Source organism: Anser brachyrhynchus, assembly GCF_964034855.1.
Source record: "Anser brachyrhynchus genome assembly, chromosome: 4".
NCBI lineage: Eukaryota > Metazoa > Chordata > Aves > Anseriformes > Anatidae > Anser > Anser brachyrhynchus.
In genome coordinates, this window is record NC_137698.1 from 36509858 (window position 1) to 36531664 (window position 21807).

At 35.4% G+C, this 21807-nt stretch overlaps 2 protein-coding genes across 6 annotated transcripts in view; one reads left to right on the forward strand and one right to left on the reverse strand.

The window, feature by feature from the left end:
* The window catches only part of ANAPC10 (anaphase promoting complex subunit 10), a 155066-nt gene extending 138212 nt beyond the window's left edge, over positions 1–16854 (forward strand). For 2 of the 3 annotated variants that reach the window (XR_013949869.1, XM_080588707.1), the window contains one exon: positions 1–16854. This exon is cut by the window's left edge and continues 12645 nt beyond it. The gene's annotated coding sequence lies outside the window, so the exon portion shown is untranslated. The other variant, XM_080588708.1, reaches the window with a different exon arrangement.
* HHIP (hedgehog interacting protein) overlaps positions 1–21807 on the reverse strand; it is a 78872-nt gene that overhangs the window by 42765 nt on the left and 14300 nt on the right. For all 3 annotated transcript variants that reach the window (XM_080588664.1, XM_080588663.1, XM_080588665.1), the window contains exons 3-4: positions 21187–21343; positions 20179–20380 (exon numbers count right to left, since the gene is read on the reverse strand). In XM_080588664.1, the coding sequence (XP_080444790.1) occupies positions 20179–20380; positions 21187–21343 (359 nt within the window). The remainder of the gene's footprint in view (positions 1–20178; positions 20381–21186; positions 21344–21807) is intronic.

A 21807-nucleotide genomic window follows, 5' to 3' on the forward strand; every position in this document is an offset into this window, starting at 1 on the left:
GCATAGGAACTATATATAGAAAGAGGGATCAATATTTCCTGAAAACTAGTCCCAGGTTGACCACAAACACTAACTCACATTTGCAAATCTTAGTGTTATATTTACATTAATTAGAATACTGTTTATTCAGTATAAAATAGCCAGCCACTGCCTTTCATATTCCTTTTTCATTCTTAAGTTTTCCACGGTTTTAAAATGGTAATTTCATTTCACCATTGCTCTATTAGTGACAGGAGTTAGATCAGTACCACAATATTATTGCAATTCTATGCAAATCATATGCTAATAACATACGTAGGTGGTGACAAAGGTGACATAAAACAGGTCTTGTTCCATTTGTGGAACACACAGTCTTGCTCCTTCTGCCTTTTGTCCACTGTGTCCTTTCCCAGATGAAGGCCAGTGATGTCTGAGCCATCTCTCCTCTCCAAGAAAGAAGCAAAGGAACAGGAGAGAGGTTGGTGAGACATGGATCCCCACTGCCCTGCCAAGACCATCTCTGCTATTCTGATCTACACCATGACGGGCTTAACAGCTCCTTTGTCCTTAACTTTCAAGCTAGACAAATAAGTACTAACTGAACTCATTTTAAATGAATTCATCAACTCGAATTATACCTTTCATTACTACTTCTCACAAATAAGCAGTACACAGATGACTTGTACCAATTTAATCCTAACACCCCTGATAACCTTTTCAAATAAGCCATTGTAATACTTAATACAAACTTGAAATTTAAGAAAATATTACTCATTATTACTGTTTTATTTTTTTCTGTGCGAAGATTTGGGCATCTGTTTTAAATGGTGTCATTGTTTACTCTTGGTGTCTACTGAAAGGCTATTAGCTAAACATGACAGTTATTCAAATTCAAAGTAGAAAAAATGATTAGTGTCAGAATATTGCGATAGTTTAATTCATTATTCTCTGATAAATGTTTCCTTCTACAAACGCTTCAAATGCCAAAATTTGGCACCACCACCACCTCCCAAAAAAAAAGAAATAAGGAATTAATCCATTTACAATCTATACTCAAGAACTGAATGGCACATTTCCTTAAAGCAAAATAGTTAAAATAGCTAAAATATGCATAGAATCATAGAATATCCTGAGTTGGAAGGGACCCACAAGGATCATGGAGTGCAGCTCCTGAATAATTTCTTCTTTAGAAATATGAGGTACGTGAGAATTAAAAGTGCTTCACTGAGTTATGAAAATCATATTCCCTTGGAAGAAAAAGAACAGTGACTACTGAAAAAAATGACAGGTTATACACAATTTGTATACTTGCTGGAGAATACAAACAAAACTTATATATATATATAAAGTCATAAATTCACTTCCTCCACAAATTCATAAACTCAAAAATGTTTCCTTACAATTGCTCTTGGAACTGATAGAGGAAAATCTCCCAGGGACACATGAAATGTAACAAGTATGGTATGAAAATTGCCCTTTCTCTTATGAAGATTTAAAAAAAAAAAAAAAGACAACACAAACATTCTCCAGAAAACCAGTAGGTTTCTCTGCTCATATGCTCTCTTCCCACAGTCTCAATGCATGAAGGACTCATGAACTTCATCAGAGCTGAGTGTATGGAAGGAATGTGCACTCAAACTTTTGAAGGCATGCCACAGAACCTCAGCAATCCAGTCTCTTGTTAATTACAACTAATATTTCATTATGTTGTGGAATTTTCAGCTACATCGATGTGTGTGCACATCTTAGTATGTAGCGTAGCCAATGCTTGCAGTTATATTACAATTCTTGCAAAGCATTTTCTTGAAAGCTGAAGTTAGAATAAAACATTGCAGTAGGTTTTCAGCTATTTAATTTGAAACTTTCAGACTTCATGATTGCAGGAAGAAGTTTGAGAACACAAATCAAGTGAAAGAGTGAGAAGGCAGTGAATTTCCACTCCCCTTGTTTCCAAATGGATTTTTTAAGCACATGGCTTTTAAGCCAATTTCATGATTTTGAAGTCTGCCTCTTGAGTGTCTGAATGGACAGGATTGAAGGTACTTTATATGGCTTATTCAAAAATAACATCCTAACCCAAGCTATAAATCAACCATAAGTATTTAATGCCTTATGTATATAATAAATATTCAAGTCTAAGTATCTGGTTACAGCAGTGATTAAGAGTTCTGAAAATCAACCCCTTAAAAGACACTCTTCACTGGAAATGCTCGCAGTAGTGAGGCTTCTGTCACACCCTTCTATGTACTTGTACAGTTGGCAGCCAATAAGTCAACAACAGAACAACATCTGTTATTTCTGAGGTGTTATGCACTTCTGTACACTTGCAAATCTTATTTGAGTATCATTTTTTGAAAAAAATATTTAAAACCCTTATGAGAGAGAGGAGCCAGTCTGATGGAGCAACAGCTCTCTACCTTACAATGATTAAATCAGCTGGATGGGATTTACAGCAGGAAGAGGGACAGAAGGGTAAGAAAGACATTACAGAGGAGGCTAACTAAGATTAAGACTTTAATGAGAAAGCTCAGCCTTCATTGAAGTGGGGAAGAACTACCTCTGGTTGCAAGGTAATATAGAGAAGGAATTTTTTTGGACTACAGATACAGATTTCTGCACACTTTCCTTCTCCTTTTTCAAATCCTATTCCATTTGCATCAATGCAGGCAGAGGAGTGGCTCTGCTGAAAGGGACTTTGGGGTCCCAGCAGACAGCAAACTGAACATCAGCCAGTGGTGTGCCTGACAGCAGAGAAGACCAACACCCTCCTGGGCTTTACTAACAAGAGCACAGCCAGTAGAGCACATGATGGCCCTCCCACTACTCCGCACTCATTGACTGTACTGGGAATACTGCATTGGTTTTTGTAGTCTCCACAGCAGCAGAATGATACTGATACACCAGTATGAGGTCAATGAAGGGTGGTGGACACTGCAGCATTTTTCCAACGTGGAGAGACCAAAAGATCAGGGTTTGTTCAGCCTGGCGAAAGGAGGCTTTTGGAGCCTGTTTTGCAAGTGGTGCAGTAAAGTATAGCGCCCAATACAGATAATTACTAATGATGGTCTAGGATTTTTGGCAAAACATTTCTGTGGTAGTTATTGTTGGAAAAACCTGATCAGTCAAAGAGTTACTGATTTTGAAAGGCTATTGTTTGCAAATGTTCCCCAAGTTCTGACAGCCCCAGAGTAGAAGACACATGAATACCTAATATCCCAGTACTGCCTGATTTAAACTAGATGGCTACACTTCCAGTTCATCTATCCCATGTAAAGACCTAATCTATCAAATTATTAGTTATGGTGTACTAGACTTTTTCTTGTTGTCTTTTTCTGTTTTTACTAGAATTTCTACTCTTGACCTGAAAAGCTTTCTGAACAACAGTTTCCTGAACATTGAAAGAGGAATTCTGCACTAAATTCATGGCAGGGACTACAGTCTGTAACTTGCATATGCTGAATAACTTCCTCAATCAGCAATGAGTCTCTTTTACCAAACAATATTTAATTTCTTGCACACAGTAGGACAGCAGGTCTCTTTAAGAGCAAGTACCATTGACTTATATGTGCCTTTGGAGCTGCTTCTCTGAATTTCATGTGTCTTACTGTATATTGTGTCCAGTATTTTTCAATTTTACAACTGTCCCCAGAAGTATTTCTTGACAGTTCCTAGTCACAGTTGATAGCCTTGGAAATGCTTACTGTTGCATCTAACCCTCATATAATGCAGACTTTAGATGTGGGTCTGGCAGCCTAAATGAGTTCCCAAGTCACCCAGCTTTGCAGAATATTCAGAGTTTCTCATAAAAGATAATTTTGAGAGGTCTTAGTTTTGTTCCCCACAGAAAAAAAAAAAAAAAAAGAAAAAGAAACATTAACAGGAGGATATTTCCAGACAAGGAATCTGAAGCACATATTAAAGGTGATTGATAGTTGTATAGACTGTGATACTAGCAGAGCTAGGACCTCCTTGCACCCAGTTTTTATAGAATCGTAGAATTTTTTTATTGACATATGACCTGATTCCCTAACAGGAAGCCTACAATGGCCACTGTATTTTTTTTAGACAACTGGACAGTAAATTATGATAGTAAGAAAGCTAAAAGCGAATCCTTCATTAATTGGTGTTGAATCAAAACTATCAAAGCAGCAGCATTTAACAGAAAAGTGATTATGTTGCTTAAGTGTCATTCCTTTTATCAGTGACATTTCCATTTGTTAAACTTTTCATCAGTGAAAGTGAGAATAAAAAGGCAATAAAAAGGCAATATTGCCTTCTCTGAAATTCATTACTTCACCCATTTCTGGTAGATCTTATTATTTTTTTTTTCTAAATTATATTTTTATATGCATTAAACAAGAACCCTTTTTAACCCTAGCTAACTTACTGAGTCTTGCTGAACTCCTGAGGATGCTGCTGGATTGTGTAGTGACAGTGTTCATTCTCCAAAGTACTTCAAACCCTACTTTATACCGCTTAATAACTGCTTTTTTTGTAGTTGGGTAGCTACCCTGAGTTGTCATTCATGCTTCTCAAGTGTTTTTCAGTAGTGAATACAATAAGGTGAGAACTCTGTGTGTGTTTAAAGATTCTTCCTGAGGTACGTTATACTGAATGTAGTGTTGCATTTCATGACCTAGATTTATAAAATTTCTCTAGACTTCTTACCAATGTATACTAAACTTGTATCACCAGCAAATTCTGCCACCTAGTTAATCATGAACTCTTCAAATCATTAGTAAGCATACTGAGAAGTACTACCTGATTTTCTAGAAAAAGAATCCTTGATTATGCATTTTTTAATTATTTCCAAGATATCTGTCATTTATTTCCTCTATTTGTTTTTCACCTCCTAATTTGTTGGTATGCCAATTCTGGAGGTCTGTGTGAGGCATTAGTATAGAGCTGTTCTTCCTGAATGCATTCTGAATCATAACAGGTTTAAGTTTTTATACTATGACTAGCAAGTTCTTATACTACTTTCTTCAGAGACACTGTATAAAAACTTGTAAAAATCTAAACTACGTTATTCTTCATTATCTTACTAATTCTTTGACGGAATTATGTTTGTGGCAGCAAATTAACACTTAAGATGCTTTTATGACTTAATTTTACAATTCCCTTAATTTTTCTCACGTAGGGTTTTTCTAGGTTCTCATTTCTTTGTAGTCTACAAGATGATCTTCAGAGCTCTTTTATAGCCAACCTCACAGATATTGGTTATTTTTTATAAAAATAATTAGTACAACTTTGTTATCTCAACTGCTCTGATTTTCAATTTTCATTTCCTTTACAGCACTTATTTTTTGAGTGTTTTCCACCACTTCTCTCTCTCTCTTTTCTTGTCATCCCACAGGTAGAGAAACAGAAAACGTTAAACACAAACTATAGGGTTTGTCTTTCCCAGTCTCTCTTATGCAAGGAAATCCACCTTTATCTTTTGCTTTTATACTTTGTTAGTCTAGTTAACTACCCTCTGCCAAAGACCATCATCTAGGTTAAGGAAGTTCTTCTTTTATCACAATTTATTAAAAATTTCTTTATATTTTTCCCCATTTGTTCTTTAAATTTCCTCTCAAACCTCAGAATGTTGTTCTACCATAAATGTTTATGGGAAACTCCTACTTACTTTGCCCGTGAAACAATGGCAGGATATAACCCTTACTCTGGTGTTCTTAATTTATATTCCGCTCTATTAGTGTCGCTTGAGTTGGATTTCCATTTTATTATAGGATTATTATTTTTGGGGGGCCTGAACATTCCCTTGTACCTTGCTATATTTCTCACCTTCTTGATTCCTAATTGTTCCAGTATATACATACTTTCTCTGAGTCTAATAAGGTACTTTTAAACAACCTCCATGCTGCTTCCACGGATTTTAATTTCCTAACTTTCCCCTTCAGGCTATTTCTAACTTCCTCAATATAAAAATCTTCCTTTTTTGAAAAGTACTGTAATATTATTACCTCATGGTAGGATCCCACGGGAGGATGTTGAAGTTAATTATATTATGGTCACTTTTATTTAGTGGCTCAACCACGTTAACTTCCTGAATCAACTCATATATTTACTCAAGACTTGCATCAAGAGTAGATTCTCCCTTTCAGTATTTCAAGAATTTTTGTAACAAATGATTGTCTTTGGTGTCTACATGTTATTCCAGTAATATACTGAGAAGGCTAAAAAAATGTGCCTGTGATATACATGAACAAGTCACCAGGAAATATTTGTTTATTCAACACACTTTTAAGAGTGCATAAAGTCTAAAGGGCTTAATTGTCAGTGAAACCACACAGAGTTTTGTAAATTCAGAATTTGTTCCGTGTGCATGAATCAATTTGTATATTCAGTAGGTCAGTTACACATCTAACTCGGTGTTGAAATTCAGGTTTGTTCAGCATGAATGCTTACAGTTTAAATATCCTCTGATTATTTAAAGTCAACACATACAAACTACTGATTCTGAGAGCCTAATCCCATTGAAGCAGCTGTTGGTTCATTATGTTATTATTTTTTTCCTGCGTAAACCTGAAACCCAAACTGTAAATCAATGATTTCAAGATCTGTAGTAAATAGAAATTGTGACACCTTACAACTGAAAGCACATTACAGTGTCCAGCAATGTATCTCAAGTAATCAGTTGTTGTTAGGAGAAGATTCAACTGTAAACAAAAGTTGGAAATGAACTATATGGTAATTCTGAATAGCAGATTGAAATATGGTTTGTCTTTGAACTAGATCCACTGCTTCTCTGAACTTATAAACATGACTTTGAAAGAATGTACACTGTTTTCCTGATTAGAAGTCCCTTTTCTTTTTTTCCATTACTCATTTATTTCAATCCCAATTTTAAAATCTCACTCATTAGAAAAGCATTCTCAGTAACAGAAGTTGAGAGATGTGTATTCTCATTCAGCACAGTATGAGACAGCTATTACTATTACATGTTACATGAACACTACTATTTGTAATAGACTAAATTTCTTTATTGTTTTAAGTCCAAATGTGATTACTCTTAAATGTAACCTTTACTTAGATTTGCCAAGTGAGAATTGTTTGCTTCATTAATATTGTAACTTGTGGTTCATGTTTCCAAAGAAAGCTAAAAATAATTTCTGAATTGGTGTGTCTTGCTGACATAAACACCGTTAACTTAAATTTTTTTGCAGTTTCCAGGATTGTTTCACTTTTATAAAGCAGTAAAAGTATTCCACTCTTTCCATTTTTCTAGTACTATAAGAACTAAGAAAGCAGGAATTTGTTTAGCTCATTGGCTCCATTTATCCTGAGCCAAGACCATGATCTTGGAAACCCTTTAACTTGGCTGAATCCAGTACAAAGTTCTTTTCAAAAAGCCAGTGCAATTAGAACAACACAGTGTATGTTCAGTTTCAAAATTACGACGATAAAGTTTCAAACAGCTAGAACTGAAACACAGAGTATCATGGCTTGGACCTTTAATCAGTTAAACATAAACCCTAATTCCACCAGTTTTTGATCAAATGAAGAATTGTGTAGTTGAGAACAGCATTAAGAAAGCTCTATTCTACTTTTTGCAAATGGACAGAACAATTAACACAAAACCCAAGGAAACATAATGGAAGAAGTGTAAGTTTTATGCAGTCCAGCCCTAGGAGCTTCTCCAAATGCTTCAGACAGAGTGATACTATAATACAAGAAATGTCTTTTGTACTCTCTGTTTTGTCACTGTTTACTGCTAAATATATATTTGCTAACAAATTGGTACATTGCAGAGTCTGTTTTGAAATCTGGTGCGTCGTTTTTGGAGTTTTTTTTTTCCTTTTTGTTTCCAAAACCTTTCCTTTAGTACATATCTATTATATAAAACACGTGAATCAGATATTCTCTTCATTTGTTATGAAAACAATAAAATTGGTATTTTTATGAATTACAGCACCTAAGAAAGAAATCAAATTCTGTACTAAGGATTCTAGTTAATTGTGTCTAATTTTGCCTTCTAAATTGTTCACCAGTTGTTAAAGGTTCTTTTTTTTTTTCATTGAACAAAGGTAGAAATTCTCAGATCTTATAAAAAGATAACTTTTTACCTTTTAATAGCTCTACAACTGATAGTAGAGTAGTAGTTTCTTTCATGCATTTTTTAAACCATTCATATAAAGAGATTCAAAAGCTACTAGGTAGTAAGTAGCTAATTAAACTAATTTCCCTTAGTCATTTGTCGGTGTTTTTCACTTGGAATACTTGTTCCTGGAAGTTGAAATATTTATGCAGAGAGTAAAGTACAACTAATTTCATGCAAATTGATAAAATGCATACAGATTTTGTACAAAATAGTCTTATATTAATTACACTTAACTATGCTCCGTTTGTTCTTTCAACTGCACAACATATATTTAACACATTATTTCATAAGTGAAATTATTATAAGTTCTATGCAATTCATAAGGAGAAGGTATCCCTAGAAGAAATGCAAAATGCTGCAAGTTGCAAAATACTGGCATATTAAACTACAACAAAAACATAGTTTTGAATGCTTCTTCTTCAAGCACTTAATTTACTTCTAAATTAACTGATTGCCTTTTTTTTTTTTTTCTTTTACATTCAGAAATATAGGGGATTTATCCATTTTAATCTTCCCTGCCATCCCTGCCACACAGACCTTCGGAGAAACATGGCTACCGGCTGCCAACTGGTTCCAATTTACCCTTGCAAGGGGCAGACTAGCGGAGGGGGTAAAAACTGACAAGAGACCAGTTTCTATTAGGCAGCTCCCTAATATTTGCTGCTTTGGGATTTGCCTGTTGCTTCAAACTTTTGAAACAACATTTGGAACTTCACTCTGTTTGGCAGGGCTGTATACTGTTTCAGTGACCTGTAAGTAACTGTAGGGGCAAATTTGTGTAATCTCATAGGTGGCTTGTTAAGTTTTATTTGATCTTACTGACTTACTTACACATGCACACACATGCTTTTTAGATTAGAACACTGATTTCTTGCTCTTTCCCTCAAACAGTCACTGTAGCAATATTGTCCCATCATATCCTGTAAGACAGTAACAGGGGAGGAAAATAGCAGTAATGGAACTACCAACATTGTGCATTGCCTTTCTTCTCATCTGAAATTCTATTTAGCTAGATCTGTAAAGCATTCAAGGTTTTGTTGCCTGCATTAATGTACCTCAACTATGTTTTATACCTGATAAGCAGTCAATAGTGCTTTGTTACATCTTCAGCTAGGCTCCTATGAAGTGTACAATATTATTTACATTTATAATGCACAATTAAGCATTCAAAATGTAAGGGAGAGGCATATGTTTTCTTTAAGGAAGAGCTTGAAATGATGACCTTAAAGGAGCTAACTTCCTACTAACATGGTTCCTTATGAAAACTGATTACACTTCCAAAAATTATATGGGTACTTCAAGTTTAAGTAAGTACTAATTTTCTTATGTAGTCTGATACTAAAAAAAATCTCTCTTCTTCATACTACCAATGTGACTCAGATCCATTCATCTATTAGCACTTCTGGTATGTTGTCTCTGGGCTGTTGAGAATCTAGCTGATAGAAATTCACAGATTTTTTAGGAATGACAAAATATAAAAGCCTTTGGTGAACTACTCCCTCTTTCAGGGCATTCAGTTAGCATAGAAGTAATGATTATTACATAAATTAAAGTTGTTGCAATTCAGCTGTAGGGACTGAGATTCAATGCCAGTGAAGATAGATCAAGGTTTTAAAAACTATCTGCTGTAAATTAAAAACAAATGGTTGAAAGTATTTTGCAGACCTCTCTCCCACAGATCGTATATTCCATTTTCCAAATTAAATCTAAGAGAGAATATTACTTTATTGAGATTTATGGAATAATTTCTTTTAAAATTCCAGCAATGAGAATACAGGCAGACACTGACAGGGCTGACAAAAATAAGTGTCAGCTACTAAGTAGTTTCATCTTTTGGAGGATTTTTTTTTTCAGTAATGGGAAAAATTAGTTCTGACTGTTTTTTAAAACTAAAATTATATACAAACCATTAAATTAAGGACAGATCACTTTGTCCAATTTTAACTGCAATGGGGATAAAATGGGTGGAAAACATGATAATATAGCAGTGATCCACTGAAGGAAGTGTTCCTCCTGCAATCCAACTTGCTGATCCTGTCTAAGGAATAGGACTTAAAAGCTTGTGAGAAAACGTGTAAGAGGATATAGAGGAAAATTGTTCTGTGGCATCTGGGGGAAGTACATGTAGGCAGAGCAGTTGGGCTGTATTAACTATGAAAGCATGTATTTTATTCAATTCTGGTTCTCTTTGAAGACAAAGAAATGACCTGTTTTCTATAAGGCACAGTACAAGGGATATAACACCAGAGGGAATCACATAGCTCTGATGGACAGGAAGGTACACAGAAGTCCCAAGGACACTGGGTACTGTTTCTGAGAGCTCCAATCTGTATTCTAGGACCTCATTACAGAATTTGGGGTGTCCAAGAGCTTAAAGGGATGATGAATTTTGGAGCCTTAGTGGACTGTTAAGCCTCCTCCCATTAAAGAAAAACATGTGGTTGAAACTGTGTTGGCTAAAAACCACGGAATTTTCTGCGTAACTTTATTCCTTCTTTGCCATTTTGTGTTGGATATCATGATCTGCTTGTTATATTTCAGCAAACGCAATAATTTTCTTTTAATTAGATAATTACCATGTTTCTCATTGGTTTTGATCACTTCTAAATTCAGCTTTTGGTTTTAACAAATGCAGTTTCAAAAGATGATGGATTTTTACATTTTTAAAACCGCTATATGTTCAAAAAGGATTTGTACACATAACAAAATTAAAGTAGGGATTATCTAGCACTGTGTGTGGGATACAGCTATAATCTATACAGTGCATGGAAAAGAAACTGGCACTCTCAATTGCACTACACACATCTCAGTAATAACAGGGTATGAGGCATACAGTTTCATGGAACACCCACAATGAAAATTATTCTTTCCAAACAGAGAATTGTTTTGGAATAAGTTAGGTTAATTGGCACCATGGGATTCCTCTCAAGGAAACACAGAACATTAAAATCTACACATGTGCATGTAAAATGATAAAGTATTATCTTCTTTCCCCTCTTAGCTCCTCAAATCTAAGACACGCTACCCAAAATCAACAGAAACAATTATGTTTTGTTGATTCAAGTTTCCTTAGAATAAACTGGCAATTCTTCATCTGGTCAGCTTACAACCTGAGAGTCACTGCTGCACTGTTCCACAACTGCTAGCTTGGGTATGGTTATCTCGTTCATTCTCTCACACAAAAATAGACGCCTGTAGAGCATTTGGCACATGCTTTACAGAATTGTAAGAATCTTTATTTTCTTTGCAGGCAACATAGCTATATCACGATAAGATACGGCCTCTTTCAAAGGACTATTGTGCGCCCTTTAGGATTAGAACCAAAATCTACAAATGGTTAATGGGAAATCCAGGCATATTTCACTGTCATTATGCAGTCCTCAGTTAAAACACTGACTGTATTTTACAGTTTCTGAATGCAGTGGAAGTACATTAAGTCCTCACAAAAGCATTATCAGCCTCTCAAAAATCGTAATTATAAAAAGGACTTATGACTAATAAAGAAAAAAAATCCTTTTAATGGAGAAGGCTGAATTCTCGTGCAGGCTGTTAAGTGTTGTGCTGTGTGCATTGTGACTATTTCATTAATAGTTTAAGGTCATCATAAACAAGGACATTGGTTTTGGCTTGTTGTAAAATGTCCTTTACTTTGAAATTTGGGCATATGTACAACTTAACTGTTATTTGTTTCCTAGCTTTCTACCCAAATTATGGCAACACATTTAAAACCAACTAATTGTGTGATTCCTAGTGGGCAGGTCACAGATGAGGTGTGGCCACAGGCATGCTGTCTGTGTGTTGCAAGTCTGGCCGAATCTGTTCTGGCCTCTTGAATGAATGAGAAACTGCTGTGTCCTGTGACCCCAGATGACTTCACATATAAGTCCTGTGCTGAAGAACAGCCTTCATCACTTCCCAACCTGCAGTCTCCTAGTGGAAAATTGAGGTGTATATTGATTGCCATGTCATTTTTTGCCTAACCTCAGAAGAAAAGCAGCACCATGTACAACACAGCATTTCAGCTTCTCACCAAAGACATTCCAGAGTCTGCCATTACATTACTCTGAAATAGGAGTTCCAAGAAACCAAAGAATACCCCAGAACTTACCATTCTTCTATGCCAATAATATTATTTCCTTTGCCACTCTGCCTGGGCCTACTCACATATCTTAAACTGACTTACTATTTAATTATTCTCTGTTAGGAGTACAGGAAAAAGACAGCAAATAGAATTTACACTTAGCATAGGTGGAATTAATTCTAGAATGAAATGAAAATTAAATCTTATGCTGTCCATAACGGGATATGTCATATTTATATTCTATACTATAACATTATTATTTTAGAAGACTATCCATATTCTTTGCAGAGAGATGTGAGCTTGGTCTGGTAGACCAAAGTGGGTTTACTTTCCAGAGTTTTCATAGATAATGCTTCTGAATAACTCTGAAGAGTTGCAGGCCCACTAGGTTGCAAAAGGAAGAAATTTAGACAGGATCTCCCAATTCTACTCACAATCCTAAAGTCTGGAGAGAAATACACCCTTTCGACTCCATGCACCAAAATAATCCCCTATTTGAAAGTAATTGGTCACAAATTTAGTAGCCACTATAAATTTAGCTCTCCAAGGAACAGACGGCAGAACATAACCTTTGCCAGGAGTATAAACTATTGCTTAATGAAGCAGAGCCCAGTTTGTTCTGTGGTGTCAAGGCAAAGATGAAGCTTAAGAAAGGTTCATTGATTTCATCCTAATCCACACAAGAATTCAGAAGAAAATAAATTCATTAAAATTACCGTGTGTACAAGGGAGGATTACTACGAATTGTGTCTTTTGTCAGTAACATAAATTCTGTCTATATTGATGGACAACGTATGTGCTAAGTGAGGTTTGTGCAGCAACATGATGAAAAATTGTATATATCCACTGTCAAGAGGAATGTGTAGGAGGCTTTAGAAATGATAAAATTGAGCATAGAATTTACTAAATAACACAGTCAATCTGATTCTATTCACACACTAAGGTTTAAATAGATTTTATCACTGGTTTCTTGTAGTTTTCTGTAGCAGCACTCCTCACTGCAGAGGCAGTGCAACCTATCGTAAGCTCCATGAAATATGTTGTGTCAGTGCTGGAGGTAGTAGTATTTTCTTTTCTATATTTTAATTTGCATTTTATACTGAGTGATCTGAGTAATGTGTAATTATGTAATTAAAAGTTATGTTGTGATGCAAACACACTTGAAGGCATAGTAAAAGTTTCACTACTAATCCTGCATTCCTGCAAAAAGCTGCCTATGGTGACAAGGTACTCATTTCACCCTGAGAAGCTCAGGAATAACTGATGTTGTAGCATCACAGCATATGTAATACCTGAAGGTCTACTATGATAGTCTTATACTGTCACTGAAAATTGTTATGGGTGGAAAATGGGTTTACTGCGTGTTCCATGCCACTCCTCATTGCATCACCTTGAAAATCCTTTCCTGTATACCCACTCATAGACAATTCCTGTCTGAATCACTGGATCACTTATGAGTAAGACTTTGTAGGACTGCAAGTACTTGTGCTCTGATATAAAAACTAACTAACATACAGTAAGGAATATATCTTACTTATAACTGTTCTTGAGACTGTTACTCAGAAGCTTGCTATGCATGTGCATACACTTAAAATAATGGTTGTTGATATTTATATATATTTTCATTGTAAAGAGAATTGGGTGTTAAAATGTTTACAAGGAATTATATAGGAATATAGCATTTTAAAAACTTTGGAGATTAAAAAAAAACACATAAAGTTAATTTTACTGATTATTTGAAAGTAAGATGAAATAAAAAGGTTAATGTGGCTTAGGATTTAGGGGAAGTTTCTGTTAAAAATTAAGTGCTTGTGACAAGGAAAACCATAGTCTTAGAGCAGAGAAGGTGACAAGTCAAGGAGTCAAGTATTCTTAACATCAATCTTCAATCCTATTTCACTGAGATTTTCTGTCCCTTTTCCCTTCCCTTCCCTCCCCTGCCCTGCCCTTTCCTTCCTGGCTTTGCCATTTATCACAACGTGTCCATGAGATGAACTATGAACACTTCACTAGTTCAAGAGAGAAAAAAAAATCTCTACACAAGTAAAAGTGGTAGTTCCATAAGGGCAGTTTTAAGTTTTTACCCCATTTTGCAAGGGTTTCTACTCTAGGAACCACGTCTGCAAAGGCCAACAAATTGCAGCCCTCCTTGCTGGCTGTATAATCTATGACCCCACAGACAGCAGATACACGCCAGAACAACACATCTACAGTTACAGGCAACAACAGTAACAGTATACTCAAAATTACTTAAGGATCAGAAATGACAAGCAATGAACATGAAGCCCAACTGAAATACCGTACTTCAAGAGCTAATTCAGTCAGTGGATTTATAAATAGGAAAGTACCAAGTAGATAACAGGGACCTAATCTTACCATTGGCGGTCGTGAGATGTAAACTTGGCTCTTGTGTATGGTTTTGAGGTCCTTCATTTTAAAAGGATGTTGAAAAAGTGGAATGATTGTAGGGAAGGACCACAAAAATGCTTTAATGACTGGACAAAGCTCTCTACAATGACAGCCCTAAAGGCATGTAGCTTTTCAGAAAGTATATTGATAAGTGATTACAGCATGTGACTTCTAAGAGAAGCAGTAGGCTCTTCCTTTTTTGTTGCCAAATCACACTTGGATGCTTTCCAAACAATATACTTTAGACCAATATATGTTATTGAGCTCAGGAGACAAGAGAGTGAGTGAAAATTAATGTAATAGGTTATGCTACATTTTATGGTGGCGTCTACTGATCTAATGGCTTCCAATTCTAAGGAAATAATATGGCTAATAATGTAAAATACAGCCACGGGAGTATGGAAATTTGGAGAACTGCTAGGGTATTTTTCAGGACTTTTCTGTAAGTTAGATACAATCCAGAGTACAAGGGGACTGATCTGATAATAATATGTTCAGCATTGCTACATCTCATTAAATTCAAATATTTCAAATATTTTGATACTTTTTTTTTTTTCTGCTGAGTGCATTATGGGCTAAATTCCTATTTGCTTGATACATTTAATTATTTTATTCAACTTTTTGACAATATATTCAGATAATCAGGATTTTTTCTTGAGAACTGGTTAAGGCCTCCTTAAACACCTGTGAAATCGAAGTACTACCATTATTAATTCAATAGCTTTTCACTCAAACTTTACACCTCTGTTCTACTTGGGAATAGTTTAAGACAGAAAGAAAACTGCAGTGAAAGTCAGTCCAAAAGAAAAAAAAAAATAATGTTTTCATATTAAAATTGTCTTTCCTACATAATTTTGAAGGAACAACTGTAGAATATTGCTGTATGACTAACACCTGTCTTCACCACAACATAATGGTGAAGTAAATTCAACAGATCAAGGAAGCAGACTCTTAGAGTATGGTTATTTTTTCAAGTAATGCTTATCCTATTCTTCTACATATATGTCACATACTGAGGGTAGTGTGCAATGTCAGTGGGCACAGGTGATGCAATCAGACAGTATTTTCTTTACTATGCTGGAATATATATTCCTAAATGTTTGAGCCCAGATGGATGTCCTAGATTCAAGTTACAGGTGCATGCCCCTTATGTCTTTACTCACCTTTGGGGCAAGACTGAGGTACACAGCTCCCTCCTTTTCACCACATTCTTGAGATAGAGAAGAAGAGGCCGAAAGTGACAGGAGGGACTTGGCCAAGTGCCTAATCCATCTGCATGTAGTGCACCACTTATGTAACCAATGTGACCTAAAATAAGTTGGGGAGGGCCACAGATGTTGAATTAGCAACTTCTTGGTTAAGATCCATCCATGTGTTCCAACAACTCAGTTGAAAAATAAAAGATCAAAAAGGCATCCCTGGTAACTGTGCTGTCAAGAAGGATTAGCAACTGGGAGATGTGCAGAGAAGAATTGTTTCTTAGTGCTTCAGAACTTTTTTTTTTTTTTAAGGGATTCTGCATCTAATTTCTGCTGAGTAGGGCATCCATTAAGAACAAAATACAATCATCAAGGCATCTCTCTTACGAAGTACTTCTGCATATTTGCACTAATTCCTCTGAGATGCTGACAACATATAAAATTGTCACTTCTCTTTTACTTGAACTTCTAAAAATTGAATCACCTGCCAATAGGTTTTGTCGCAACAATGATTTTTAAGCAGGGATCCCAATGACTTCAATGATCATTGGAAGCTAATAGAACAATAAAACATGCATCAGGTTTTGCTGCTCTTCTTACTTAATTTCCATTTATATTCACATGGAATAGCATTAGGACTATTCCTAAAATGCACCTTCACAGGAGCAACTGCCAAGGAACAGCGCTAGATAATCCTATCTGTGTGCTTAGGTTACGAAAACCAGGGAAGAAGCCTATGGAGCTCATTTGTAGCTACATCAGGGCTCCAAATGAATTTCATCAACACAGGGACCATTAGTTCCACTAGAGGGACAAAATAGCATCATTTTATGACAGTATCATGGCTGAATCCTATACAATGCAGTCCCTTCTCTTCTTCTTTTCCTGGTATGCTCTTTCCTTCCTTATCTGACTGCCAGTGCTGTGATGAGGGAAGTGATGTTAATGAGGTCAGAACTAAAGGCCAAGATTATTTTATGAAGGATATATCTTATTTTTGTTTATATCTGCCTGAAGATAGTTTTAAGAATATTCTTTGGAAAATCATGATGCAACAGACTTGGTGCTCTGTGACAATGTAATGATTTTATCACCCCAAAATTTCCTCTTGACAACAGAAAAAAAAAAAGAGAAAGTCATCCACCACTATTTTACTCCATCTATCAACACAAGAAATATCTTCCTGGGATAGCTGTCCGAAACACTTTCCAGAGGTATCAGTTTATATTACCTGTCATTCAACCATAGCTGTATTGTTATTTTTATTTACTGGATACAACTGATATCTAGGAAAGCTTGAAAAAATATTTGACTGTTGTCAGTAGAGATAAGTATTCGTTAGTATTTCAGATACAAGTACAAAATGGAAATAAACTGTTACTTTTAGTATGGGATATAAAAGAAAAATTACACAAAGTCCTAATTCAATATTTTTACAGAAAAAGAATAATTTGCCTTGTCTTGCCACCGTTGCTCCAAGCTTTGGAAAAAGGTGAAGAGTTTTTGTTTATTTCAGTGAACAGTCTTGATGTTAATTCAGGAATAACATTGTGTGGATGATGTTACACAGGAACTGACTAGATGTTTGAATTAACATCTATGAATGTGTGTAAATGAACAGAGAATTAAAAAAAAACACAACATGTTACCTTGGCAAAACATTTCACTGCAACATATGGGCCAGAGTTTGACAACTAAAACTTTGTTAATTTCATTTTACTTTTTCACTTGCATTGCTATATGAGAAGAATAAGGCATGTTGAGCAAAATGTATGCATACAACTTAATCTACCTTACATTAGAAGCATGGCTCAACTAGACACAGAGGAGACATTCTGTGATTCTCACACCTTGCATGTGGATGCAATGTTTTGCATGGTGTCTTTGTAAATTGCTGGCTGCAGACTATCAGCACTGCCAGCTAGAGAATTGTCTATCCACGTAGTATTCTCCATTACCAATTTCTAGTTTTAAACTGTATAAAAGGCAAATAAAATCACATTCCCATCAAGGACTTTATTTTGATAAAATAATTGGAATGGAATGGAATGGAATGGAATGGAATGGAATGGAATGGAATGGAATGGAATGGAATGGAATGGAATGGAATGGAATAGAAAGAATAGAATAGAATAGAATAGAATAGAATAGAATAGAATAGAATAGAATAGAATAGAATAGAATAGAATAGAATAGAATAGAATAGAATAGAATAGAATAGAATAGAATAGAATAGAATAGAATAGAGCAGAACAGAGCAGAACAGAGCAGAATAGTTCAGTTGGAAAGGACCTAGAATGATCCCCTAGTCCAACTGTCTGGCCGCTTCAGAGCCAACCAAAAGTTAAGGCGTGTCATTGAGGGCATTGTCCAAATGCCTCTTGAACATTGACTGGCCTGGGGCTTGAACCACCTCTCTAGGAAGCCTGTTCCAGTGTCTGACCAATTGTTACTTTCATCACAGTGGTCTTGTATCCTTGTAGGTAAAGGACAATAATTATAGCAATCAGGCTGCAGGGGATAAACATAAAAATGTTTGAGAACCCTTGTTTTAAAACTAGCATTTGGGTTATGTGGTTTTTGTTTTATTCTGTTTATTTATTTACTATTTTATATAATGTACTAATTCCTCAAATTCTTTTCCTTTCCTCTTTCCATTTAAAAGCTGGTGTTTTGCTTCTAGGCACATTCCCTTTCTCCTTATCTGTGAAGTACATAAAGCCTCTGTTCTTGCCAGCCTGCATTAAACACTGCAATACAATTATCCTTAAGCACTGGACTGTTATCTAAGGGAACTGATTTAGTCTTTCTAGCTAAAAGAACGTCACATTATTTACACAAAATGTTATAGTTGAAACAGATTCACTTTAGAGTATTATATAATGGTTAGGGTAGTAAAGAGACTAAAAAGATCAGGTCACTGATTTAAAACAGAACAAGAAGTTGTGTCTGAATTGGAGGGTATCTGTTGAGGGTCTTCCCAACTAGGCTATTGCCTATTCAGAAGCATGGAAAATCAGTTTTGCATTCAGTCTTGCTTCCGAGTTCCAGCTGGAAAAGCTTCCTCAAGGAAGGTTTATTTGGGACTGAAAGAAGTTCTGCAGAAAGTTTCAGCGTCAGTTTTTCACAAGCACAAACTATCAGAATTTTCACATAAGAAATACAAATCAGCTTTAAATTGGTTTTGAAAAAGATCCCTCATAGAATCTCTTTTGTTTTGGTATCCTGGACATAATGGCAGGAGACAGAAAGGGAAGTGTTCAAGAAATCACAGTATCATATGAATTGCTTCTTTTCCTTTAAAAAGTGTCATATATTTCATTTATCTCGTTTCAGCATAGAACAAAACCATTTCTCTCAGAAAAGGCTATCTTAAATTAGCTTAGTGATCTTATAGCTGAAATACAAAATAATGAGTTAGCATGTTCTATGCATTTTAAATATCTTGAATATAGATTGCCACAAGTATTATTTAAAATTACTGTGTCAATAGTATGTCAGTATACCTTTCATCCATGATATCCAATTGTGACTGATCTACACAAAACCTTGTTACAATTTAAATTTGTTGTTTGTATTTTACTTGTATTACCACTCTAAAATGTGACAAAAAATCATCATGGAACAACACTTAAGACATTTCATGAGTAAAATATCAGCCAATAAACTTAGGAGTTTTCCAGTAGAAGTCACTCATACCTAGATTTGATTTCTTACCTCCACCCTCCCATGGATTCCCATCATTGCCCATTCACAATCACGCCCCTGACCACGAAAGCCAGGAGCAGTCTAGCCATTAAGCATCACAAATGCTGCTGCACCAATCTGCCCACATGTTCAAATTTAGAGTGTCAGTGACTTTTTATGAGCATCTCAAATATGAACTGTTTGATGGCAGCCTCCCATCAAGGACGGCTTGTTTCCCATCTGAGGCTGAGCCAAGAAGGACCAAGCAGCCTCTCCTGGCATCCTCAAGTGTTCCCCAGGCCCTCTCCTGTCCCTGGCTCCCGGGGCCTCACCGAGCACCCGCAGGTCAGGTGATGCTCCAGCCCAAACTTGCTCCCACTGGAATCACAGTGAAACTCAACCAAATTCAGTAGAAATGAACACATAGGGTGAAAATACAAACATAATGCTACATGGTGTCGGTGTTGCATAGTTTCTTCCGAATTTGAAGTGAGGAAAAAATGGAGGGAAAGAGAAAAATGTGAAGACAGTTGCTATCTTTTCCCCTTGTGAATTAAGGAAGAGTTTTCATTTCTTTGCCAGATAGAGCTGTAGTGACTGTTGTCCTTACTCTTCTTTTTATTATGTAAATTAAAATAATTTCTGAAAAAAAGTTTCTTCCCTTTTTCCCCATATACAGGCTAAAATATAAACAGAAAGAGATAAGTAAAAATTCCAACCTTTATTCCACTTTGAACAAGCTTGTGTATATCCAAAAAAGGTTCCTTGATTATGTCTCCTTCAGGACTGAAAATCTTCACATATCCTTCTTTTTCAAGTATAAAGAGGCGATGAGATCCATCCCCACAATGTACTGCTCCAACAGGCTGCCTTAGTCCACTCACAACCTCCTGAATACAGAAGCAGTTGTGCTTGTGTTTTCTAAAAAAAATTGGAAAAAAAAATAAGAAATTTCTTCTTTCTCATAACCATGACACGACAATGTCCCTAAAAGATAAAATGACTGCTCTGTAGTGGTAGTACAAACACAGTCATACAATTCAGAATAAATTGTTTCCTTGAATGTATGCACACAGATAATACTGAAAATGAATTTATGCTTCACTCAAGCAAATTTTTTCTTGTATACAAGAGAAAATTAAGTCATTTTAAATCTAAAATGTAGAGGAATAGGTAAAATGTGGTAAAAGAGAAAATTTATAAAAATTCTACAGTACGTTCCAGCAATTCTACAATTTGCCAAAATTTGGCTTTGAAAGTCCATTAATGACTTATGATGGGACAGTTTATTTACACAATCTAATTTAATTATTTTCACAATGAAAAATACACAGAAGAAATACATTGAAAATCGTAATATAGATAATTTAATAATAAATCTATTACAGTTGTTTAGTAATGGTAAATTCAGGTAGAAATGACATCCTAGAAAGATGTATGATCCACAGTGTGGACCCTAAACGAGATCCACAGGGTGGATCAAACCAAGATTCTAACACCTTATTAGTAACTTAAATATCAAATGTTACTGAAATATTGAAGCTAATGTAACTTTCTCTTTTGACGTACACTAGCTGCAACAAAAGAAAGTACCATCTGGAAAACACAGCTGCTGAGCATAAGCACAGACTGAGCTGGTTCACTGTGAAAACCACAGGCTTTGTTTTTTGTTTGTTTGTTTGTTTGTTTGTTTGTTTTCAGATTAAACAGCATTTATCTTTATGAACCTGCTGATCTCTTCCTCTTTGTCATATTCTTCCATGTGGTCCAAGGAGTTAGAAGCTGGCCCTCGCACTTGTTTTCTTGGAAAATCTGGAAAGCATACACCACCATCTTTTCTTGCATAGTAAAAACAAAACTCATCAGCTGTAGTTTGGAGAAAACCTTAAAAATGCAAAAGAGCATACAAATATTTAGTGTGTTGTCATGTCTGCAGTTTTGTGCCGTCAAACTAATCTTTAAATAGATTATATTCTGAGTGGAAAAAGAAGTGGTTTTAAACAAAGTACTATCTTCAAAAAAGGCCTGCTCTGAATAAATACAAACTGACTATTACCTTTTATAGTTTTTAATTTGTATCTGTAGTAAACTTTATTTTCAGTGTGCATAAATAAGAAAAAAACAACTCAAAAAGACACTACAGTTACTCATAAAAAAAATGAAGGGACAAAGTTCAGAGTTAAGGCTGTCATATATTTTTTCCTGATTTTAACCCTACTAATGAAGTGTAGTATATGCTGTAAAATAGCTTGAGCAACTTTCATTTAACTTTTTTCTTGCTTTAAGCTTTGTATCTTATCCCTTTTATATTGCTTTAGCAGAACTCAGTATCTTTTGCTACTATCTGT